This window comes from Capra hircus, chromosome 4, assembly GCF_001704415.2.
Source record: "Capra hircus breed San Clemente chromosome 4, ASM170441v1, whole genome shotgun sequence".
NCBI lineage: Eukaryota > Metazoa > Chordata > Mammalia > Artiodactyla > Bovidae > Capra > Capra hircus.
In genome coordinates, this window is record NC_030811.1 from 23,509,006 (window position 1) to 23,535,447 (window position 26,442).

General features: G+C 40.3%; 1 protein-coding gene across 1 annotated transcript in view; it reads left to right on the forward strand.

The window, feature by feature from the left end:
- CHCHD3 (coiled-coil-helix-coiled-coil-helix domain containing 3) overlaps window positions 1-26,442 on the forward strand; it is a 282,198-nt gene that overhangs the window by 93,969 nt on the left and 161,787 nt on the right. The window contains exon 4 of the mRNA XM_005679482.2: window positions 4,389-4,506. Within this exon, the coding sequence (XP_005679539.2) occupies window positions 4,389-4,506 (118 nt within the window). The remainder of the gene's footprint in view (window positions 1-4,388; window positions 4,507-26,442) is intronic.

Sequence of the window (26,442 nt, forward strand, 5' to 3'; positions counted from 1 at the left end):
GTCTAAGTACATTGCAGTACTATGCAGATAGTCTGTGTGTAATGGTCATAGTTCAATTTTAGATAAATCATTTCCTCAAATCACTTTATCTGGAACAGTCTCAGTTTCCCATTTATTCTCACCCATTATCTGAGGTTCTTATCAACTTTCCTTCAGTAATATAATGGCCTTATATATTAAATTATAAAGTAATTTTCTAAGCTAGAATTGTGTAGCATTACTTATGTGTCAACCTACATGAAGATAAATCTGAGTATTTGTGAATTGCCAAATGAGCAGTGCCCAGGTTCAGAGAAACATTTAGGGCCGTTGAAAGCCAAACCACTTTGGGAAAGGGCTGGTAATAATTTCGACTCTGGCAAACTCGGACTTGATATAATGAAAGCAAATTTTAAAATGAGCCTCTTTTAAAATAATTATGAGTAATGTGGCTTGTGAAAACTGTCCTTACATGACCACAAAGGTGAGCAATGTAATGAAAGCTGATTCCTGGTGGTGGTGGTGGCGTTGTTGGTTGGGTGACTCTTCAGGTTTAAGAACCATGGCTTTGGAAACCAGATCCGGTCATTTCATGTCTCCTGTGTGCTTTTCCACATTTCAGTTTTTCTCATATATATGTTTTTAAATAGCAATGCCTCCTTCATAGACAACAACAAAGTTGAATCTATAAAACATGCCTAGCTAAAGTGACCTTTAAAAATACTTCTCCCATTTTCTTAAAACCTTTAGGTTCTTTGAAATAAAGAACCTTAGGTTCTAAATAAAACCTTAGGTTCTTTGGTCAGTTTTTACACAAACTGAAATACATAAATTTTATATATCCGATATCTATAAGAACTAAACATATGTGAGTAAATTATTATTATTTTTTCCATTTAAAGGACACATGTAATGTTGTTCATCATAAGAGATTTGGCTCATTTTTAGAAATTCATTTTGCTGTTGTATCTTACATCTCTCACCTGGTTGAGAATATATTGAAAACAAGAGCTCAGTTGCTAGGGTTTGAGGTATAAGGACAGAGCTGACTGGTATTTGTTTCATTAAGCTTAGGCAAGCTATCCAATTACTTAATGCAAATAAGAAAAGTTTACACTAAACTCCTACTTCTTTACTTAAAACTCTAGAGAATTTAAATGAGGAGAGATAGGTATTTAAAAGAAGGAAATTTAAATGAAACTTAAATCAAGGGCTTAATGTAGAATAATATTAGACCAGGAGATCTGAAATAGTAAGTGGGAGATGCCAGTAAATAAAAAAAGAGAATGTATTCTCCAGGATACTTGGTATGTTTAGTTTTATCTTGAGATAATTCTTAAATCTTTGGAAACGCAAGTTAATAATGACTTATTTTGTCTCATACCTGCCCCTCCCCCACTTTTAAAAACAACAGGGTCCTTGGTGGCTCAGGAACCTTGGGCTATATAAAGCTCAGCCTTCAAAATTTAAAGCTAAGAAAACTAATGTTTATTAGATTGTACCATTAAACTGCTAATAGGTAGTGAGGATTGGTTCTGGGTTCTATTGCCAGACTTCTTAAAGATACGAAATTCTGTTCAGGAAACTGTCACTGCACAGACCTTTCTTTTTTAAATTTTATTTTCAGACATTCCTTTAGAATAAACTATTTGAGAATTTGAACAGGTCTATTTGTAAGAAAATGAAAGTAACTGTAAGAATAAGGAGAATTTCTTTTTGGTCAGTTTGTGCCATCCCCCAATGTCTCTTCAACCAAGAGTCAAGTATAACTAGGTGTTGGTAGTTTAGAGGCTTTGAAAAGTTAGGAAATGTAAAACAGCCTTCTTTAGGTTGGTGTGGTCCAGGATCATCCCACTTGTGACGCTTGGCATCACAGTGGCTTGGCCCTTGGAGAGCTCTGTTGGTGTCTAGTTTCGTAAGTCCCCCGGTCTTCTATTTCCTGCAGCTTGTTTTCCATTTTCCAGTGAGTCGGAAATACGCCACTCATTCATTCATGCATATACTCAGGTATTTTGTGAGCGCTTGTGGTGTGGGGCTGGCACTGTTTAGCACTGGTACATAGCAGTGGGAAAAAGCAGACCAGATCCTTGCCCTTATGGGAAGCAAAGAAAGGAACGTGTGCAAGGAGGGGGCTGCTAGAGTCACTATAGTCGACTTACTTGTTAAAGGTGCTTGTTCATAAAAATAAAGCAGAACTTTGAAGAATTGGGGGAAAAAAGGTGGAGAGGACCAAGCGATACGTAGTTATGGTATATTTAATGAATGTGGAGATTTCCTTCTTTTCAGAAAATAACTGCTGCTTCTGTACTCCTGATCCCATAGTGGAAACTGTTGTTATTACTGCTGCTTACCTAACGCATTGAGTGCTTATTGTGTCACAGGCTTGGTACTAAGTGCTTTTGTGTATAGAATCCTGTAAGGTAGGTGTTAACACCAGTCTGTGTTACTCATGAGAATAACAGGACCAGGGAGGTTAACTACACTCAACTAGTAAGTGGTAGAGCCTTGGTTTAGACTCAGGGTTGGTATTAGATATTGCAAGCTGAATAATCTTTGGTTTTTTATTATAACATGGAAGACTTCTGCACTTATGTTACTGCTTCATTTTTAATTAACTTTGCCCTAACTTTATGTTTCCAAAGTTGAGCTACTTTTAACTCCATTTATAATTAAAACTTTTATGCCATATGCAAGTAAACTCAGAAAAAATGTTATTAAGATGAATAATACTTTAAAATTTTACCAATTGTGGAAGATTTGAGAAGCTTTAGCTATGAAGAACTTGCTTTATGTCCAAGAACTAATAATTTAAAATGTGTATTTTATACTAGTTTTATGTATGTATATAAAGTGCCTAGCACAGTGTTTGCATATAGCGGGTGATCTGTCGATTATAGTCGTCGTTATTTTCCGTTTCCGCCTCGCTTGTAATCTAAGTCATGCCTTTTGCTGCCGAGTGATGGGCTGGCAGAATGCTTTGTGTGTCTTGTTGTCTAATCTGGTGCAGTAACTTCAGCAGTTGTCAGCATGCTGTCCTTATGGGGACCACTTTGTTCCTCATGTTGCTTTCCTTTTATAGAACTCCAGGATTTATTTGGGTAAAAATTGGATTTATTTATCTTTATTCAAGACATAAGTTTACACAGATTTAATTTTTAGGGGGAAAAGCATTATCACTTTGGAATGTATTTTACAAACTGATTTTATCTGTTAGAATCAATTTGTGAGAATATCAGAGTATCAAGATGATACAGCAATTTAAAACTAGTAACCAAAAGTTTTCTTTTCAAGAATCCTTTTTAAAACTGAAATTTGATAGACTAGTATTGAGTTCAATTTGGTTCTCATCATTCCCACTTATGAAGTAGATTGCACTCAGAATTTCACTTATAGCAACATACCAATTTTACTTTTTCTTTTTATAGCACCGCTTATAACTTCAGGGATATGATGGTATAGAGCGGTTTTTCTCTCAAAGAAGAAAAGGCAATCAAAATCTTTGTCCATGAGATTAGCCTCATGTACTCTCACTCAGTGATTACTGAATACCTTTATGGGCCTAGGCACATCTTTGTCATGCACAGGAGAGAGGTTGTAGTGGATTGCAGCTTAGTATGATCTAATTGTGTGATGAGGTTGATAGACCTAATGCAGTCAGATGCTTCATTAGTAGAATTAGCATTGGTTGGGAATCTCGGGAGGTGAGGTTCCGCTGTCTTACTTTGCTGGACCACGTCTGCAGTGTTAACATTTAGTTTGGAGCTAAGGGACAAATTGGAGTCATCCCACAAGTGAGGAACCCTGCTCCTGAAAGGTCTGGCCATTTTTGCAGATAAAGATTGTTGGGAAATGAGAGATTGACTGGGAGGAAAGATCTTTTAATAGTGTTTGTATTTCCTGCGGTGATGTCAGGTCCACGAGATCGGGGCCTGGTCCTGTTCAGCACTGTGTCATCAGTGCCTTGCACAATGCCTCGTATAGAGTCAATAAATAGCGGAGTCAGTTTTGATGGGAGGATGATGGTTACCTTCAAATATTTGTCTTATAGATGGCTTGTTAATTAGATGTATTACTTTTATCTCCAGAGGGCAGATGGAGTCACCAGGGATAGAATATTTAGTTGGGCAGATTTCAATTTGACATAAGAAGAACTTAGTGAAAACTAATTTAGCAGGTAGATTGATTAGCCTCTTGGTATATTTAAATTCTCTTCTTTTAAGTGCTTGGGTAAAGGCTGCATGAGGATTTATTAGAAAATGTACCTGCTGTTGATAAATTTGAGGCCAAGATGACTTCAGCTACTAACTCTACGGCTGTTTCTATCTTTTTATTCAAGTATTCCATTAAACACATGATGTCAACTATTAAAATATTTTTTTTTCTAAGTTAGAACTTTGTTGTCTTTTCAGACTGAAGCAAAGCAAAGAACTGGATGCAGAGAAGGCTTTTGCCAACGAGCAGTTGACCAGAGCTATCCTTCGTGAGAGGATATCAAATGAGGAGGAGCGTGTGAAGGCAAAGCACCTGGTGAGCATGAAGATTTAGTAGGAGGGTCTTGTCTACAAGGAAACCGGTAATGATTGGGAAAAGCTTGCCAGCTTCCAGTGTGGATGATAGTCATGCTCTCTGCTTAGATTTTCTTTATCTCTGCCTTTTATCAGTGGCTGACACTTTGCTGAGATTAGCCATCAAGGACTCTAAGGCAGGTGTAATGAGAGTTATTGAAGAAAAGATCAACACAGAGAGACAGGCATCTTACCTGAGGGATGTTGTTTGCTTGTTCCCACCCGAGTTGTATTTGAAACCTCTAGGGTGAGAGCCTAGCTTGGTCCTCTCCTTGCTGGCAGCCACCAGATGCTAGCTGGGAAGACTCCCGCAGAGGCAAGTAAGGTTTGATCCATCACTTTCTGGACTTTAGAAAAGGGAACCATTTTTTATAAGAAAGGAAATAATTTTTTCAAAGAAAATATTTTTTTAGAAATTTAAAGATTACATAAACATGTTTAAAAATGACTATTAGTAGCAGAAAATTTAAGAGGCACCCATAAATCTGCCACTCTCACATAACCACGGTTTACCCCAAGGTGTTTCCCTATTCCTATTCCCTATTCCTAGGTCTATTACCTATTGAAGACTTTGGGTAGTGCTGTACCTAGTGTTTACATCATGAACATACCCTTTATATCACGAAAATGTGGTTTTTAATGGCTGAACAGTAGTGTCTTCTGCATGCAACATGATTGGTTGGACATCCTCCTGTTGTTAAATAAAAGTGGAGCTGCTCTGGGTGAAGCCTGGGATCCTGACTACTCAGTGCTCACTTTAGCCTTCCTGGAAACCCTCATGTCGTTTCCCTGTCTTCTCAATGGAATGTGGTTGGGAACTCATTGGAGAGAGGAATGTAACCATATAGTGGAGACCTTGGGATGCAAGACTCAGGGGATGTCCCTAGTCCAGCAGGCAGCTGGGGATTGTTACCAATTAATCAGAAAAGAGTCAGTTTCTGTTCTCTCCTGTTCTTTCTCTTGGTCCATCCTTTGAGAGGCTAACCTATGACCAGTTGCCAGTAGAGAAAATAGGAAGCCAATGTGTACGGAATCCATTTCTTCAGTGACTAATTCAGGATCCAGGCTACATGGTGGGCAGTAAACCAGAACAGAGGTGATGGACTAAGAAAGGAATGTCTAGGGTCTGGCCAGCGCCCCTGTGAGGATACACACATTGAGTGGAACTGAGGCCTAGGGATGTGGAAGGAAAGTCATGTGATGTGAATGGGGGATAATTTTAGAATTAAAAGTGTTAGGTGTTGAGTAATTTAATTATGACATCTGTTGTGCTGCTGAGTTTGAGGGTTTTTTGGGGAAGTTGCAAACATGTCGGGCCCATGTGTTAAGGGTCATTCCATGAATGTTACAGCCTCCCAATTGGAAGATCAGGGATGGAGAGGAGAGAGTTTAATAGTGCGTATGGTGGAGGGTGGCGGGTAGGGATTATGGAGCAAGCTTCGAGGTTTCTAGTGGGCAGAGGACCCCTTGGTTCTCATTTTTATTTGTGTTCCAGCTTTTGCCTCTTCTCTTTGAAGCATTCTTTTCTCTACTTCTTTTGGTCTAAATTCGAATATGTTACCTTGTTCTTTTAGTTTAGGGAGATAAACAAGATAAAGATTAAAAAAATAACAACTCATTAAACACACTTGCACATGACAAGGCATAAAAAGAGAATTTTCACAAGAAATGTGAAAATAAAAATTTCTTAATGCATAGTAACTAGAATATTATGTAATGTAGTTGGGTTGGAGCAGTGTATCTTCAGCACGTATTTTCCTTGTACCTTATAAATCCTCTCTGTTTCCTATCTATATATTTTTGTTTTGGGGTTAAACATACGAAATCGGCATTATATATTCTTTTTTGCAGATCTCTTCTTTATTGATTCTGGAGTCATATGGTATGGGTGGCAAATTACTGACAACTCCTTAATTTAAATCTGTCATAAATTGGCCAAACAGAGTCCTCAAAGCACGTTGGGACTAAAAGTAGAATTTATGCAATAGTATTATAATTGATCTAGAGGATCCTGTTCTGGCTTGAGGATTCTCAGATATTGAAGTGTAGTTCTTGGCCACAACAACATGGCTGCCTACAGCAGTTTAGGTACCTGGTGACTCCCAACTTATTTACCATGTTATCACCTTTATTTTTGTTATTCATTATTATAGAAGACATCCATATTTGTTGGGTAAAGATCAGGAAATAAATACGAAACCAATAAAATAAATTAGATTACCATTATCCAGAGATAATTACTATTAACTTTCTGGTTTGTTGTTTTATATTCCTTTTCACATTGCACTGAGTCTGTATAAAACATTCATATTAATATGTATATTTGTATTTCTCCAAACATAGATAGTAGTATATGTAGTTTTATGTAACTCTTACAGTAACTTTCATATCAAAAAAAATTTAGACTATTTAAGGCCTTTCTATGCCAATAAATATGTATTTGCATGATTCCTTTTAATGGCTGAGTGTATTTCACTGAATTTTCTCTGATTATTAAAATAATACAAGGATAAACGTTTAAGGTTACTAAGAGATCATCTTATGTCTTAGGATGACTGCGGTTAAGGTTACCAGTAAGGTATCTCAGGGACCTGCTCAATGTTTTGTGGCAGCCTGGATGGAGTGGAGATTTAGAGGAGAGTGGATACATGCATATTTATGGCTGAGTCCCATCGCTGTTCAGCTGAAACTGTGACAACATTGTTAATTGGCCCTACCCAATAGAAAATAAAAGTTTTTTTTTTTTTTTTTAAAAAGACAGTAACAAGTATTGGCAAGGATGTTCTGAGAACGTAAAATGGTGCAGTCGCTTTGGAAAATAGTATGGTGGTTCCTCAAGAAAAGTAAAACTAGAATCATCGTATGATTCAGCAGCCCACTCTTCTGGCATGTGTGTATGCTCACTCCCTCAGTCATGTCTGACTGTTTGCAACCCCATGGACTGTCCTTGGGATTCTCCAGGCAAGAACACTGGCGTGGCTTGCCATTTCCTCCTCCGAGGGATCTTCCCCACCCAGGGATCAAACCTGCATTTCCTGTGGCTCCTGCATTGGCAGATGAATTTTTTTTTTTTTTTTTTTTAACTGCTTGAGCCACCTGGGAGGCCCCACTCTTCTGGTTCTTTATCCAAAAGAACTAAAAGCAGGACATCGAAGAGATATTTGTATATCCGTGTCCATTGCAACATTATTCATAATAGCCAAGGGGTGGAAGAAATCTATGTATTCCTCAGTAGATTAATGCATAAACAAAATTGTCATATACATACTATGGAGTGTTATTCAGCCTTTAAAAGGAGGGAAATTCTAACGTATCATGCAATTTAGATGAACCTTGGGGACATTATGCTAAGTGAAATAAACCAGTCACAGAAAGGTAAATACCGTGTGATTCTGATTGTGGGAAGCATCTAGTGTAGTCACATTCAGAGACAGAAGGCAGCATGGTGGTCTCAAGGGGCCGAGTGGAAGGAAGAGTGGTGAGCCCTTTCTAATGGGTCTGGAGTCTTAGTTTTGCAGCATGAAAAGAGTTCTGGAGATTGGTTTTGCAGCAGTCTGAATGCACGTTATACTCCGAAGCTATACACTTCTAGTTTTAAGATGGTAAGTTTTAGATTATGTATATTTTACCATAATTACACCTTATGAAAATGGTGTAAAGAAAATGCCTAAGGAAATAGCATGGCTGCATGTATAGTTCATGCTCAGGGGGTGTAAAGTTCCTTCTGCCCCTCCACCCCTACCTGCCATGTATACACAGAGTCTGCATCTCCCCATCCTGTGGGACATGTGCTGGGGAACACAACTTCAAGTCTGTATCGTCCATCAGTGCCTCGATCCCCAAGCTGTGGCAGTGGGCATCCTCAGAACCCGCGACTCCTGTGAGAGTCACCCAGGACCATTAGCGTTGCTCTGCTGAGTGCTGGACCCCCACGGCTGCCATTCCTTAACCCCAGTATGTGGGACTCTTTTGAGTGATGGCCAAACGTTGGTGTCTTCCTCTTTATTTAGAACCCACATATTGCAGCCAGCAAGAGAGTAAAGGTTGGATTTCACACATTGGAAGGAATTGGAAAGCTGTCTTTCAGTAGAACTAGGGGGAAGGATAAAAACCCCAAACTGACGCCTTGTTGGTGCTGTGAATAAAACTCCTCTTCCCTCTTCCCATCCTCCGCCCACACGCAGTTGACATTTAGATCACTGTCTCCTTAGATGCGAGTCCAGGCGGTTTCTTCCCACAGTTGTTGTAGCAGCTAGCTTTATTGAAGCTCTTTGAAAGGCAAAGTCATGATGGCCCTGTTGTTGAAGTTTTAAAATAGGATCAGATGAAAACTTTCCTTTTTGGAAGGATTGTGTTAGCTGGAGAAGCCACGGGCCCTGCTCTCGATTTAAGAAGAGCGTACCAATTCCTCACCCTACCTCTCAAGGACAGCATTTTCATCACCTGATTCTACCCAGAAGTTTTGGAAAAGAACTTCACTGTTAATTTTATCTGCTTGAAAATGTTAACTAAAATTCATGTGAAAGGACTGTGGCTTAGGAGCAGGAGAGCAACTCTGTAAAAAAAGAATGACTAAAAGGACTAAGCTGGGAAACCTGTAAAGTTAATGTGACTTGCCATTTGTGTGTCTCTGAGATCCCGTATATCTAAACCTAATATTTGCTGTGTCATTAATTGTTTTTAAATCAAAGAATAAGGACTTTGCATTTACATTTTTTTTAAAATGCCAATTAAGATTTTGTTTCACTCCTTCTTTCTGTTGTATTAAACTGTGCTGGTTTGACATTAGTCTTTTTTTTTTTTTTTTACAACCACAGAACTGTAGTATTTTTCTTATTTCTTTTTGAATCTAAACTTGAAAAGAAGCCACAATTTACTTAAGGAAATAGTTGCTTAAATATTTTGGAGCTTATAAAGCTAAATGTGAAAGAGTTTCCTTCATTTTTTGGGCAGATGTTTTATTGAGTGCTTACTATATGAAAAAGGTGGTGCTGCATACTGAGGCTATATGAATGAAAAAGACAAAATCCTTAAGGAATTCACACTGCAATGCGGGAGACAGATACATGAAAAATAATGTTAAAAAGTGCCAAGTCTCTGGAGAAGGAAGTGGCAACCCACTCCAGTATTCTTGCCTGGAAAATCTCATGGACAGATGAGCCTGGTGGGCTAGTCTATGGCATCGCAGAGTCGTACACAACTTAGCAACTGAACAACAACAACACACAATCAGGCAGATTGTGATTTGGGGAAATAGTTCTTGATGGAAATGTGGCATACAATGAAGAGTGAAGTGACCTAGCAATATGGAATACAGAGTTTTGTAAGAAATTAATGTTTGTGTATAGAATAATAATTGCAGATATTCAAATAATAAAGTCCATGGCTAAAGAAAAAAGTGCCAAGTCTGTGGTAGAGCCTTGCTACTTACATCCTTATGAGAATTCTCACTTCAGTGAAAGCAGAGACTGACTTTCTTGTAACCATTTGGTATCTGCATTCATTTGTTCACACACATTTGAGAGCCTAATGTATATTGGAGCCTGGCAAAGAATAGAGAGTCAATAAATGCTTGCCGATTTCATAAGTGAGGAATTGAGTCTACTCAGGTTGTGGAAATGGGAGGAGATGAAGTAGGAAAGATGAGAAAAGATTTCCTAGAGAGTGATGCCAGAGTGGAATGTTGGAGTAGGAATTGCCTCTGTGGTTGAGGAGTAGGGATGGTCCAGCCTACAGTATTTGCCGGTAAAGCATGGAAGCCTGGGGACACTGGAACATCACAGGAACTAATGAGTGGGACGTAAAGGGTGAGGAGTGTTGAGAGATGAGGCAGAGGAAGTTGGCAGAGCTAAAATCACGAGGCGCACGTATGCAGTCCAGAGACCCCTGGACTATGTACATGCGAAGGTTTGAAATGCAGTGGTTAGATGGGCATTTTGATAGCTCTGTGTAGTGAAGGATGCAAGATGGACTAGAGGAGGGAATGAATGGAAAGAGATCATTCTTGTCTGTGGTCCCCGCCATCACACATTTATGGAACACCTGGTGTGTGCTAGGTTACATCAGTTGCTGGGGGTGCAAAGATAGATCGATTTGATCACTTTTCCTGAGTCTGCCTTCTTCAGTCAAGTATAAGCTGGGTGGGGAAGGTCATTCTTAACTTGGTTTTTTTTTTTCCTCCTGGTAAAATTTTTGAATTTGTAAAACCTCATAGTGTTTAGAAAAAAGCACAAAAAATTAGGGTAAGTGAATGCATAAATTTAGTTTTTGCAAATTTAAGCTACTGTTTCTCCAAAATGTCACTTTTTATCCCTGGTTTCCCTTTTGTCTGAAATGCGCTAGTAAAGCAATCAAGAAGAATTGATTAATTTTGTACTATATGCTTTTCACTTCTGTGTTTTGTTTGTGCTTCAAACTGTGACAGTTGAAATTTCATGGTTAAAGAGAAAAAGGTTTTGAATTTGGGGCTGGAGGAAAATGACTAAAGGAAGTAGATAAGAATATTGCTGCTGCACAAGTATATAAGTGAGGGTCTTCCCAAGAGCAGAGGTTACCGTTGGGGTTGTAATTTTGAAATGACCAGCAGGGTTCATGTTCAAAAGTTCTGTGTTGAAGAAAGTTAAGAGCGATCACTTGGGGCTTTTAGCGTCATTAAAATTAACCAAATGAATGAAGCTGCAGTGTAGCAGCAGTTATCCTGAGTTCTTTTGTTGGACACTTAATCCTTTTAAAAAAATGTTTGTTTTTTTTGGGGTACAATTTAGTACTTCAGATATAATCTCTATTAACACACTCCCTCTGATTATATATGCCCTGGGCTGGTTTTTCTTGCTATAGACATGAATCCCCAATTGTTCTGACATGCATGGAGTATTAGTTTGCTTTGAATGCCAAAAATGAAGTTAATGACTTTGAGCTTTCACTTTTGAGGACTATTTAAATACTGGATTTCTGTTCTGTGTCAGAAATTTAAGCCATTTAGGCATAAGATAATTTCCTGGATGTTATTGGTGAGAATGGCACCTAGGATCTGTCTGCAAGCCCATTTCTTCCTGTCTCTCGCTCAGTTCCTATCTGACCAGGAAATTTAAAAGGCAACAGCCCTCAGGACAGGTGGGAGCAGCAGCGTGCAGCATCATTTTGCGTCCTGTGTAAATGTTTGAATTCAGCAGGCCATTCTAGTTCCCAGGACAAAGCCTCCGTCTCCTGTGTTCTCCCCTCGTGTGCTTTGTTATCTTGCGTGGCCTTTGCCTCCTGTGTGTGTTAAAGCAGCACACTGTTGTCAGCTGAAACGCATACAGCCCTGTGAAGAAAGTATTAGGAAGAGATTTTTAGTCAGATATTCCATGGAGTGCCAGGCCAGATCTTGGTACGTTTTTTTTTTTTTTTGCCACAGTAGTAGAAAAAGAGAAACAAGTTTTGTCTCAGTATGCCAGCCTCATCTTTATGTTAAGAGCCCAGAAAGAATAGGACTGCTATTGGAGATTTCAGCATTGCGTGCGTGCATGCGTGCGTGCGCGCGTTCAGTCATGTCCGACTCTTTGCAAGTCCATAGACTGTAGCCCACCGGGCTCCTCTGTCCATGGGATTTTTCAGGTAAGAATGCTGGAGTGTCTTAACCAGATGAATGTATTTCTCAAATGTATGTGGTCAGACCCTTTCCTCATCAGGATTTGCAGGAATACGTAGACTCTTAACATTACTGTCTAGTCCGAGAGAAGATTGTTGTCATGCTGAGCAGATACTGGGGGGCCTGGAGGAGAGAATGGCTGAACATTCTTCTGAAAGTGGAGATTAAATCTCGCTGTCAAGGTTGGCGAGTCTGTCCAGTGAGCGCATTGTAGAGGTGACTGCAATTTGCTGGTGTTGCATTTTTTCCCCAAGGAACTGTCACAGTTTGTGTGACCTGTTGACAGAAGGATTAGAGAGGATCTGAGGATAATGTGGTTGATGTTCTTGTCAACAAGTAGTTGTATTTAAAGACAGCTATAAGGAGCAACTCTGCTTAAAAGGTGTTGTCATATTGTCATTCTAAATGCACTTTACAAATTCTTCAAGTTGCTTGCACACTGGTTGGCTCAGGGCAACTCCTGTTGAGTGGTGTCATACGTGGTCACCCTGCCATAAATAGCTTATTGACATCCCATCGGTTGGGTCATTATGGGTGTCAAGGTGAGGTATGGAGAGCACTGAGTAAAAATCCATAGGTAACTAAGGTGCAAAGGGTTGGTTATAATTCCATCTCTTTATAGTGCCCTGGCATTTATTGTTAACTTATTTGCTTCACTGCCTGGTCTGAGATGAACTGTCATTAGGGCCTTGGAATGTTATTAAACTGACATCATAATCTCTTTTCCTACTGAAGAGGCTGAGAAATATGGCCCTCAGTGTTTTCTTTAACCTGTGACAGATTAAAAGTTGAACAGAAGCATAATGAACTCCATCAATCCTTCCAAATCCCAAAGAGGAGTGCTTTGCACATTATGTTTTGAACGAGACTCTAAGGCCAATGGGCTCTATTTTGTTCAGAAGCATCCTTTTTAGTTTGTCTTCCTGGCAAGCCTGAGGACAGCTGTGGAGAATCGCTTTCCACCTGTAGCACATGGACCTCTGGTTTAGTGAATTCAGTAGTGAACTGAAGATCAGTCATGTTTACTAGGTGACATAGCACAGTGGAGTGAGGTCTGCTTTATTTTTGCTTACTGACATTAAGTTCTTCACAGTGCTGAACATTCTTGAGTCACTGTATATTTACTTCCTTTATGTATTCCTGCCTTTAGTGCTTAGATATGGTTCCTAAATGGGACTGAGTTATATTCTTTCTGTGTTTCTTGATGTTTTGAGCTATGCCCTGCTTTGGTGGGTAGGAGGGCTTACTTTCATGTAGCCTGGGGTTATTCCCTTCACCATAAAGACATTCAACATTTTGTTCCAGGGTGGCTCTCTCCACCATTTTCTTTACTAACTATATTTTAAGGATGACTTCTCCTGAAAATACCAACGGGCAGAATTACCAAATGAAGTAAGGCCTGCGTTCTCTAGAGAGCAGGAATCTGTTTACAAACCTGCAGTATTTATTACATACCTCATTTAGCTCATTCATCATTTTAATAGAAAAATGAGTCATTTTAGATGATTCTGGAATAATTCGAGGTAAGCTACACAGCCCCAGGCAGAATATGATTTCCTCAGCCACCAAGCTGTTTTCAAAAAAAATAAAATGGAATGATCAGCACCAATAATTTATGATTACTTGTGGTAAACTTATCAGATGTCTTGTTATAGAAATTTGTTGAGATTAAAAGTTCAGAGGAGTTTTCTAGCAAACTTCTGCCAGTTCTTCCATCTTTCATGACAAATGGCTGCAAGATTCTGTACTTAGCTGTGTGTTTAAGTACTCTCTGTTTGTTTAAAACATTGTAAATTTAATTCCAGATTTGTGTTTAATATTCTCCTGATAAGAAAGAACAGAAGTCAGTGTCACAGGGCCAGTTTTATTGGAGATTATTATAAACCTATTTGTGTACATTTCTGTTCAGGCATTAAGCGTTGATCCTTTTCTTTTCCTTAACCTGTCTGATTCTCAGGAACACAGCTAGCTGATGGCCAGGAACCATAACTCTGAAACCAAAATGAGTCACAAAGTATTTCCAGATTGTGCCATAATGCTCACGGCCTTTGTTAATAAATCAGCACCACAGCAAAAACAAGTTGGTACTTGTTTCTCGTGTTGTTTAACCAAGAGCTTTCAAGTCCAGCGTCTTATTTGGTGTTAATAAATGCTTGATAGTAGTAGGACAGCTAATCATTCCCGTTTCTAAGGGATTGTAAACCTAAAGTTTGCACAACGTAACAGCCAGTGCTGCAGATTGGACCTCCGCTGCCTCAGTGATCTTATTTGGGGCACAGTTTAGCAAATTTAGTTATTATTACTTTTTTTTCCTTTGGGTGTGAGGGGGACCTTCCCTGGTGGCTCAAATAGTAAAGACTCTGCCTGCAATACAGAAGACCTGGGTGTGATCCCTGGGTTGGAAGGATCCCCTGGAGGAGGAGATGGCAACCCACTCCAGCCTTCATGCCAGCCTGAATATGTTCTTAGCCAGAAGTGAATTGGACCCACCGTATTGGTATTGGTCCCACTGTAGAAAGGGTGAGAGGACTTTGAGGGACAGGCACATGGACAAAGAAGAAATTACCACAGACATAGATGATAACAGGCATCCAGAAGCCACATGTATGGTGAGCACACACAGGACTAAAAGCGTCAACAGCGTGATGGGCCTACTCATCAGAGAGGCCGGCAGCCATGGCCACTCGTAAGCCTGGTGTGCTCCCGCCTAGTGAAGTAAATAGCATACTCACAGTCATACCACTATTGGGGGTTGATAATCTGTTTAAGAGCACCGAATGTAGTAATACACATTGCAACTAAAGTTTCCATCTAGGCCATTGTGAATTGAAATAGTTTCTCAGTAGTCCAGAAAAATTCTCACCTGTGAATCTGCGTTGCAAAGGATTCTGGTTAAATGAAGTGTTTTTGTGTACTTTTATAGACTCTTTTTTGAGTGGGCTTATTTTTAAAAAATGTTTGCTGTGGTCTGTTCTGTTTTGGTCAAGGAGTGGCTGATAGAGGTACAAAAGGACTTGGTTTGTATCAATTATTCATTCCTTTGCCCTCAGAACATCGATATATAAAGGCAGAAACTTCGTTTTTGTTGTTGTTCTTGTTAACTTTTTATTTGCAGGGGAGATAAAAGACAATTCGATTATTTTTCTGTTACTTTGTGAAAAGTCAATTTATAAGTATACAGAGCTTTGCGTTCTCTAAGAACTCCTGTATTTATATGTTTATTCATCAAGGTAACAGACTTGAAAGAAAAGTACAGGTGAAAGAAAAGTAATGATGCCTTAGCCTGGCAGGATGATTCTTGCGGAGAATAGACACAGACTTGCTGCAGTAGGTAATTTTTAAGAGTCAGTGTAATTTATGTTAATAGTGTTTACGTCACTCATGAAGTAGATTCACTCGTGTGTTCTGTGTTTTCACTGAACTTTGGGAAAACTCAGAATGAAGACAGTCCACAGGTTTTTCTTGTAAAGTCTACACACATGCACATTTTCAGAACCATTGGAGCGTGGGGTACAAACATTGGGCCAATTTGCCCCCTTAGTATTTCTATACCTTAAAAATTAGTGTGTTTCTTATGTAACCAAGTACACTTGTCAGAATCAAAAAGTTGAACATTGATGTAGTGTTTTAATTTTTAACCAGAATTTCAATAATGTTTCTTATAGCAAATTTTCCTCCTGGAAAAGGGTATATTCTGGGGCCACATATTCCATTTATGTAGTTATCGTGTCTTAAAACATTTTTACCATGATTTGCGAGTAATAGGATCTAGACAGATACTGTGTTAGCCTGAGTTAATGAACTCTTGCTGTCATTGCTGGAGCTTTAGAAAGATGAAAGTAGAATGGACGAAGAGGTAAGGAATTTCATGCAGACGTATGGATTGGTGTTCTGTGTTGTGGGTGAAGGAACAATTGTTTTGGATATTTTCTTTTATGAACCCAAACTAAAACAAATGCTTTCACCGAGATCTGTTTAGATTCCATGTCTTTGAAATGTAGCAGGCGTCCAAGTTGTATCATTAAAAATAATTAGAGAGTAAACTGTTTTCCTACTTCTCTGGAGAGTTTTTTGAAGAGCAATTTTATCAGAAATAGCCTTCTCTCCACACCCCACCACCAGCACCACCCCCCAGGTACTGTTCCATGTAATTTTAGGCAAATTGCTTTTTTTTCCTTTATGCCTTTTGTTCCATCTGTTTAAAACGAGGACAAGGTTGTGAATGTACTTTTCTTTCAAGTCTGTTACCTTGAAAAATAAGTATATAAATACGGGAGTTCTTAGAGAATGCACAGTTCTGTATACTTGTAAATTGACTTTTCATACGTCCTAAGTAATTTTGTTTTATGAATAGGTTACCAATTCCAAGAGTCACATCTATTTTAATTTTCTATAGTTATTAAAAACAGTCCATTAAAAAAAAAGAAAAATAGTTAAAGTTAAAAGCCTGTATTTCCTTGGTTAAATTGGATTTTTGTTATTGAAAACTTATTCTGATTAGTAGAAATGATTTAGTCGTAGGCACAGTATAAATGCTGTTAGCAGTTCCTGTATATTGAAAGGATCAACATGAGAGGTGTCCTTTTCTTGGATATGAGAAGGTGGGATCTTTTTGCTAATACGTGTTTATTGGCTTTAATGAAAATTCATTTTTGTTGTTGTTGTTAACTTTTTATTTGCAGGGGAGATAAAAGACAATTCGATTGTTTTTCTGTTACTTTGTGAAAAGTCAATTTATAAGTATACAGAACTTTGCATTCTCTAAGAACTCCTGTATTTATATATTTATTCATCAAGGTAACAGACTTGAAAGAAAAGTACAGGTGAAAGAAAAGTAATGATGCTTCCCTGGTGGCTCAGAGGTGAAAGCGTCTGCCTCCAATGCGGGAGACCTGGGCTTGATCCTCGGGAAGATCCCCTGGAGAAGGAAATGGCAACCCACTCCAGTATTCTTGCCTGGAGAATCCCATGGATGGAGGAGCCTGGTAGGCTACAGTCCATGGGGTCACAAAGAGTCGGACACGACTGAGCGACTTCACCTTCACTTTGAATGAAAATTCAGACCTTTGTTAGCAAAATAAAGTAATTAAAATACATATATCAGTTCAGTTCAGTCACTCAGTTGTGTCCGACTCTTTGCGACCACATGAATTGCAGCACGCCAGGCCTCCCTGTCCATCACCAACTCCAGGAGTTCACTCAAACTCATGTCCATCGAGTCAGTGATGCCATCCAGCCATCTCATCCTCTGTTGTCCCCTTCTCCTCCTGCCCCCTCCTGTGTATAAATACATATATAGACACTATTAAATTAAAAGGTATAGAAGTTGATCTACTTTATGCCTTTAAAAAATGACTATTAAATGCCTTAAATTTATGTATTATCGTGGATTAAACCCGTCTGCTACCTAAGATCAAGGCTTCATCTTTTCAGATGCTTAGTTTATTTTCCATTTATTTCCTATTTACTTTTTAACTCATTAAAAGTCATTTGTTATTTTTTAATACGACTGTCATATCTCTACCTTGCCCTTGCCTGACATGATTTTCCTTCCTTTCCTAACCAACCCTCACTCCACCCGTATCCCATTTTAAATTTCCTGCCCATGGACGGTGGCGTTTTTGAAATGTTCCCATCATTCCCTGTCATGCATAGGGATCAGGAGAATGTCTTGGTGCTTTAGACTTTTTTTTTTTTTTTAACTCCCTGAGGAACCCAGTATATTATAAACAAACTGGCTCAGTTCCAGCCCCGAAGGCACCAAAAAGAACAAGTTCTAAATAATATCCTCCCGTAGGATGCAGCATGTTTTCAGCATGCATCCCCATCGTGGAGATCACCATTTCCAAGATGCATCTATAGCTCCGCATACGCTCTGTGTGTATACTATGACATTGCGCCCCCCCGCCCCCCGCTGCCGCCCTTCGTCTCCTCTCTCCTCTGAGTTTATTTTTTTCTTTTCTGCGAGCCTTGGGAACATATCCATAGGCCCGTAGAGTGATGCAACAAAAGCAGACACTTGAAGTAGTCAGGTTTTGTCCTTGTCAATGACATGGGACAAAATGCACGCGGTGGATTAAAATATGTTCACCCTGACAGAAATCTTTTAACTTGAAGTGAAAAAGCCTCCCGTCAGTTCCGATCGCAACAAAGGTTACGCTGCTGCCAGCAAGGGTGGCTTGCCAAGAATGCCAGCTTCTCAAGCTCTGTTCTGGAGATACATTTGTTACTTGAGTCTCAGCTTTGAGTTGGTTATAATCTTGTCTTGGCATGCTTTGTTTCCCGAATACATCAGTTTTCAGTTCCTTTGGCTTTTTCTCAGGATTTATGAAGAGGGGAGGTGGATTTAGCTTTTTGTCTGGCGAGTAGCAAAGCCTGTTTGAGTTCCCTAATCAATAATTGTAAAATAACTCGAAATTGATCCATGCCTGCTGTAAATCCATCCATGCATTTCTATTAATGTCTGTCATCCTAGAGAAGCTGTACAATAGACATTCCTGTCCCCATATCACTGAAGGTGGGGCATGAACAAGTAACAGGCTGCTGTGTATTAAGGGGATGTTCTTAAGGTGTCCTCAGTTTGATACAAGGCTTTCGGAGCTATTTCCTAGATTTGTAGTGTAGACGTTGCAGGGGGTTGAAAAAAGTTTGTGTGTGTGTAACCTAGTGGAGGGGGCTACTTACTACTTGTCCCTCATGTAGACAGAATAGTGACATGATGTTGTTGCCAGGTTATGCCTATCTCAAAATACACTTTACACTGATTTGACATCACCTCAGCCTTGTCTCAGTTGATCTGGAATTCTTATTTCCCTCCCTTTCTCATTAAGGGGGAGAAGTGCTGGATGTTCAGTTTGACCACTGCTGATAGACAGGTCTGTTACCTGGGCGCAAAGGATGCTAGTTAGTATTTGGAGAGGAGGGCCACACCTCCTCCTCCTTCCCAGTTTCCATGATGAGGTAGTGTGTCTCATTGCCACTGTGTCATCGTGGAGGTTTTATAAAACCTAAGGGTTTTAACTGGACAGGGAGGTCTGATCTGAGCTTGTATTAATGCAGGGAGACGCTTATTTCAGTAACTTAGAAACAGGGGAGAAATAGTTGTCTTAAATAAAGTTCAAAATATACTCTGAGTGACTCCAGAACAAGACTTGCCTGTCACTGATTGAATATATTAACACGTCTAAAGAAAGAATATGTCAATCTTGATTTTTTTTTCTGTCTTTAAAGTTTTAAAAAGATTATTTAATATCATGAGACTTGTTTACAATGTGCTGTGCAGTAGAATAAAAATTGGCATGCTCTTTATTATTTGTATATCTGCAAGGACAGAAAGCTTGGTATAGGTTTGTGGGTTTTTTTAATTTTATTTTTCTTTTTCCTTATATATGTTTCAAACATTTTCTGTTTTACCTGATTGTCTTGACTACGTTTTAGTTTATTTACTTATATATAGCACAAAATACATATCTTCAGTAATTACTTAGTACTTTTTATATAGAGAAGGAAAGATTTATGAGGTTTTGTATATAGAAGGAAAGAAATGATTTGAAAAGACAAGTGACTCTTTGAGTCCGTCCCGGTGCAGCCCTGGTCTAACGGTTGTCTGGCCCTGGTGGATGCTGGCCTCTTGTGCAGGTCCTTAACAGTAGCTGTCTTAGTTTCGTGCCCAGATACTTTCAGGCCGTGAAATGCATCAAATAAGCCTCTGATTTTGATTTGGCTTCCCATGGCCTGCAGAAGGCACTCGTCTTGGCGGGAGGTCCTGCATGCCTCTTCTTGGCAGGTGTAGTTCTTATTTTAAAGTGATAATTTGGCCTTTGAGTTGATTTGGAAGTCTTGAAACTTCGGGGCCTGTTAGCAAACGAGGCTTCGAAATGTGCAATACTAAGTTCACAAAACTAGCTAATTCTTCACTGGGGCTTTTTGACAGGTGGCGTGAAGCTGTGTTCAGTCACAGCCCCGATGCCATGTGCCAGGTTGGGCCTCTCTTCTCCCAGATGTCATTGAATAAAGGGAACCCGAGAAGCGTGCGCTCTGGAGGGCATGCCTCTTGACATGGGAGCCTGATGCTCATAGTGCTGCGGCCATTCCCTAATCCTGCTCAGAGCCCGCTCTTGGGGTTTGAGCTCCTTTGTCTCGTCCTTTCTCAGAGACCAGTCAGCCGTGGTGTAGATGGAGGCGCAGTCATCTCTTGTGATCACTGTAACTTCCTGGTAGAACTTGAGGAGATGGTAGAAATCCCCCTGCCTAGCGACCCCCTTTTCTAGGGGGAAGAGCGAGGCCCGGGGCTGTCAGGGACAGAGTGATGGAGTGAGGACCAGCACTTAAATCTCTCTCTAGGATGATTTTCCTCTTCTTCAGTGATCCTTTTTCAGATAGGCTCCCAGGATTGCAGACCAGAGAGCAAAGAGGTCAGCAATCTTTCTGCAAGCTGGGGCTGGCTGGAAGAATAGAAGCCTCCCTGAGGATGGGCAGCCTCTCTGCGGCGTAAGCCGGGCACTGAGGGCATTTGGGATGGACAGCTCTTGAGCAGGGTGAAGTGGACATGTGTTTCTCTGGTGTCATCACCTCTGCTGTCTTTCCTTTATATGCTGCAGTTTCTCAACTGCCCTTTCTACTATGTGCGTATCTCCTTGCCTAAGAGCCTTAAGTATCTGGGCAGAGATTAATGTTATAGCTTCCTAGAAAATGAAACTGATGCCTCTGCCATCATTTCTCTCAAATAATGGGGGAAAGTCCCATGGTATTTGTCAATTATCTTCAAGGCCACTGTTATGACTAGTGAGATAGGGAGTAAATGTCCCTGATCTCTTCCTGTTCTTACCTTGAAACAAAGAGGCAGGAATGCAGTTGTTGAATACAGTGAATAATGGTCATGGATAGTCCTCATTGTATGATTACGAGATTATGTTGTACTTATGTGGAATTAGTGCAGAGCTGTTATAGTAATTTAAAACATAGCTTGCCCATCACAACCAATGCCCATTAATTTAGCAAGAGTGAGCTGCTTCTACTTGCTTTTGTGTTTGTGTGTGTATGTCATTTGCATTTGCATTCAGGTATTATTTATTTAGAACCTACTGTATTCTAGGCACTGGTTTATATACTGGGGATACATCAAAACAAACCAAACAATGATGCCTGCCCTAATTGGGTTTATATTAATTAGGAATTGTCTGAAACTATGTCTGAAAAGTTACAGATTAGGGAGAAAGGGAGTTAATCCTAAGGGAATAAAAATATTTAACTTTTATTTGATGCTCTAATTCAACCTCTTGATCTTTTTTTTTTTTTAAGTAACTTATTCAGGTCATTTTAACTTTTATATTTGAATTGGAAAAAGTTTGATAATTGGATGAGATGACAGAGTTTTTGAAAACATTCTTTTAAACTATACAAATACTAAACACTGTACAAATACTGGGTTTAAGATTAGGTAAACCTGGGTTTCCTCTGGCTTCGCCAGAGAAACAGAACCAGTTGAGGGTGTGTGCGTGTACATACATATGTGCCTGTACGCATATAAAGATTGATTTATTTTAAGGCGTCAGCTCATGTGATGCTGGGGACCAGCAAGTCAAAAACTCAGAAAAAAAGTCGATGTTGGCGGTCTGGAGGCAGAAATTCTTCCTCTGTGGGAGGACCTCGGTCTTCTTTCCTAAGAACTGCTGCTGCCCTTGTGGCTTTCCTGGGCAGAATTTTGTGGCTTGTTGGAGCTCCGCCCTGTGAGCAGCTGGGGCTAGAGCTGGGGGTTCCTCTGGTTTCTGAGCATGGTAGCGTTCCTTTTTTGTTGAGACGCCCGAGGTGGCACAGGTGAGGGCTCAGGTGGCATGTATTGGCACTGTCCCTTGGTCTCACCTCCCAGCCAGTTCTCATTAATCCTTGTCTCTGATTGGTTGTCTCCCCATAACTTCTGACCCAGTGACTGCAGAGACTTGGGTTCTCCCAGCTCTAGGTGTTTCCTGTACATTCTCTGAAACTGTGGGGCCGGTGAAAAGTGCTAGTACCATGGCCATCATCTTCCTCTTGAAATGGCAGAGCTGTGTAATAGGACATAGGTGGCACAGTGTCGCTTACTTTGATTCATCGTTTGAATAGCAGCCCGTAGGCTTTGTGCGCATCCTCTGTGCCTGGTGCGGTGTCAGGAGCCAGAGAAACAAGAGTGAACACAGTCTTTGCTCTCAAGAAGCTTACAGTTGGCTGCAATATAGACCACCACTTAGAAAAGAAGCTAGTTAGGCTGACGACACCCATGCCTGACTGTGTCTGCCCGAATGTCATCCTGCATTTCTCCACTCACTCTTAGCCCCTCATTTAAATTTCATCCTTCATTTCAGAGCCCAGCATAAATGTTGTCTTTGTAAAAGCCTTTCTGGTTTCTAGCTCGGGAATGATCACAGCCTTTCCATAGTTCAAAACTTTTTGTTCATAGCTTTTTTATGAGTTGGGTGAACCCTATAATTTATCATCCAGAGAAGGTGAAAGAAGACACCATTAATTAATTCTTTCAGGACAGCATGCATAAACTGGGACGTTCCAGGAAAGCCAGGATGTAGGGTCACCCCAGGTATGACCCTGTTTGAGTAAAGAATGGTATGGTCAAGTGTGTGTTCATTTCCCATTTTATAATGTGAATTCCATTGTACGGTTGGGGGAGGCCAAGAGGAACCATGTCATTGATGCTTGCCGGTTCACATGGGGATTTATTTACACTCAGTAGGAGCTCAGTAGTGCTTACTGAATATTCCATTCTTGTGCTGTTGACGAGAGATGTCAGAAGTGGTGCAGACCTGCTGGAACCTCCTGCAGATCTGTCAGGAGGCGGTTCTTGTGAATGGGCAGAGGTGAGGGCCAGGGAGACTCAGCTGTGAAGGGGCTCCTTTGGGTTGTCCAGTAGTCCGCATCTTGGGATAATGTCAATTAGGGGTCTTTCAGGGCTGCTGTGGTCAACCAGATGGCAAGACTGTTCTGTTAGGTGGAGCATTGACAATAGGGAAGCTCCTGGGAGCAGTCAGGAAGGTGGTCGAGCTGTGGCTTGTGGGACATTGTGGCAGTGGAGAGAGGAACCCAGCTGAGGCAGCTGGTGACAGCATCCTGTTCCCACTTGCTGTGGTTGGTATCTTCAGTGTTCATTACACCTGACTCCTTCCAGGCAGGGTGTTAAATTGAAAGCATCTGAAAAGGTGATAATCACTTAGTAAGGCTGCTGAAGGTTGCACAGAGTAGAGGACTTCATAAGGTTCTTTCAGAGACTAGGTGTCGCTGACAAATTCTTTGATGGAGTCTAGATGACATTAGTTCATGGGCTTTTACATATAAATGAAACACTTATTGAAAGAGTCCTTTTCACTGGCCAGAGTAAGCAGCTATTGGTAAAATGAAGTGAGGCACTGGGTGTATAATAATACTGAGTTTATTACCACATGGTTCTAAAATAAATAACTAATGGATACATTGACTTCTGCGTTATAGATGACTTTGGAGACCTCTTCAGAACGCTTCAAAGGTCTCCTTAAAGACGTAGTATTTTGCATCTGTTATCACTGTTCCTTAATGCCTAGGGGCCACTGTCTACGAAAAGGTGGACACTTAAGAGTCTTTTTGTGCATAATAAGCATTTGGTTTTCCCACAGCCTGTAATTTGTAGTAGCTAGTACTAACTCTTGAGCCTGGGGTATTACAGCACTTTTTGGCAGACACCTATGCTCAGCAGACTCTATATGGCACGAGCTGATTGTGTTCACGTCTATGAAAGTGAACTTCTCATCCATCCATTTATGGCTGTCTTGAGTGGTTTCCTTTGTGTAGTTAAAAATCGCTTGGTTGGATACTACCTCCCTGGAAGGGATTGTTTAATCCTTTCTACACTTCCTGTCCTTTGCCTGCTCTTATACAATCTATAGATGACTTACAAAGCTGTGAAATTTGCACCGGCCTCCATTTCTCTATCAACTGTGAATACAGGTGTCAGAGGAAGAGCTGTGATCTTAGGCTGGAGGTTCCCGAGCCTGACCAAGAGTCCCCTGTCAATATAGGTGCCCAAGTGGACTCAGATTTACAGGGCAGGACCTGAGTACATGTCTTCTGTTGGCTCAGCCCTCATTGTCACCAACTGATGATGGAATGAGAAAAGCAAGGCATCCTCCTCCTCTTACTGTTGCTCGGCAGCAGCCCTGTGATTGGAACAGCTTTGGTGTCAGTCCAGTGACAGAAAGGCTGTTTCTGTATACAGGCACCGCCAAGGCCTCGGTGCCTGTATACATTTTTACACCACCGTGTTGCATGATTATAAAATCTGTATTGAACATGTTATGATGTCATAATCTTCCTGTTTTGTGAAGATTCAAAGAAACCATTCTTACCCTTCTCTCTTGTCCCTTCCCCCTTCGTGCCACTTCATTCTTACTTGATCTTTGAGAAAAGAGTCATGGCTTTAGAGGGAGAAGACCTGACTTCTGAACGCTTCAACTAATGAGCTTTTGCTGTTCAGCCAGTCCCCTCAGTTTTGTCTGGGTGTCAGGTTCCTCACTTCCAAAATCAACATGGTGTTTTCCTTATAGCTTCCTTGGCAGGATCCTGTTAGCTAGTGAGTACACAGTCCCTTTGTAAAAATGTAACGCTATAGGTTTTGATTGCCACAATGGCCAGATGTTTATCCTTAAAATGGGTCATCAACAAGTATCCTAACAGACTGTAGACAGAAGATAACTTTCCAGGTGGCGCTAGTGATAAAGAACCTGCCTGCCAGTGCAGGAGACCTCAGAGACATGGGTTCGATCCCTGGGTTGGGAAGATCCTCTGGAGAAGAAAACGACCACGCACTCCTCCGTTGTTGCCTGGAGAATCCCATGCACAGAGGAGCCTGGTGGGCTACAGTCCGTTGGATTGAAGAGAGTCAGACCCCCTGAAGCAACTCAGCACAGACAGTAAATTCTCCGAGCACTGACGCGTTCACATCGCCTCTTGCTAAACTCTTCTCTTTTCTGCCCCACCCTGTGAGGCTGGCAGTTTGTTCCTAGGTTCATTCCCGGGAAACGGGCCTTGTTTCCCCCGCAGTGGGTGTCTCATGGTGGAGACCCACCAGTCAGTAAGCACATGGAACTTCTCCTTGGCCTTGTCAGCGGCTTAATTCCAATCACGTTGTTAAAACAGTATTTCACTACTTCTGTTTTTCCTAATTATCATGCAGATAAACAGTGGGGATCATGACATTAGAATAAGTGAGTGCCTCATGGTTTTTGCCTCAGAAGGAGAAACTCTTGCTGCCTTTTCACCCCCGTGAGCAGCACAGCAGTAATAAATGAGCAAGTCCAGAGGACTTTATGATAGATAGTTAATGGTGCTGCACCGCAGCCAACAGGCCTGTTTCCACAGCATCTGTCACCATTCAGAGTCATTAGCATACCTTTAATGGTTTCTTTTCAAAATAATTTCTACCAGGGCATTTAGAATACATCAAGGAAAAATATTGAGTTGTAGAAATGAGGAATTTTAAATGTAGACAAATGGTTTTCATTCTCGCAGATGTGATTTTGATAAAATTGAGAAGCCACATAGCAACATACTGTACGGTCTTAACACAATTGACAGTACTTAATGTACTGCCTGGGAATTAACTTTTTCAGACATTTTAGAACAGTTAATTAAGAAAAAATTCATTAAATAAAGCTTAATTGAAAAAATGGTAGAGTTTCTTAGCACGGTTGACCCCACCAGAGGCCTTCCCCTGATGTGTGTTTGGACTGTCCACTGGTTGCCTTCCACACTCTGTTTTGTAATCAATCATGGAATCAATGCTTTTCTCATTTTATAAGATGAAAAATGTCTTGTCAGGTATAAGTCATTTTTACATAATATTGGTAAATACTAGGCTTGTTTATTTATTTGGCTTTGAGGGGGAAATCTTCAGAGAAGGAAATTAAGCCATCTTTTTCCTGAAATGTCAAGGGCAGGTGAGAAGAGATCTTTATTAGATTTTAAAATATGAATGCATTTACAATGACATATGTCTTTAAAAAACAATTACTTTCTTTACTTTTTAAATGTGAAAGCCAGTGTATATTTTAGGATGTGTACCTTGCTTTATGAATAATATTTCCTTATATTTATAAAGTGCATCTGCTTTAGATCTGTTTGCATACTTTTTTCATTCTTTTTTTAAAAAGTACTTTTCCATATTAAAATGTCTATAAGAGGACTGTGAAGTCACAGGGTGTGTATTACCCCATTTCCCAAAACCACTTTGAGAACCTCTGAGAGGAAACT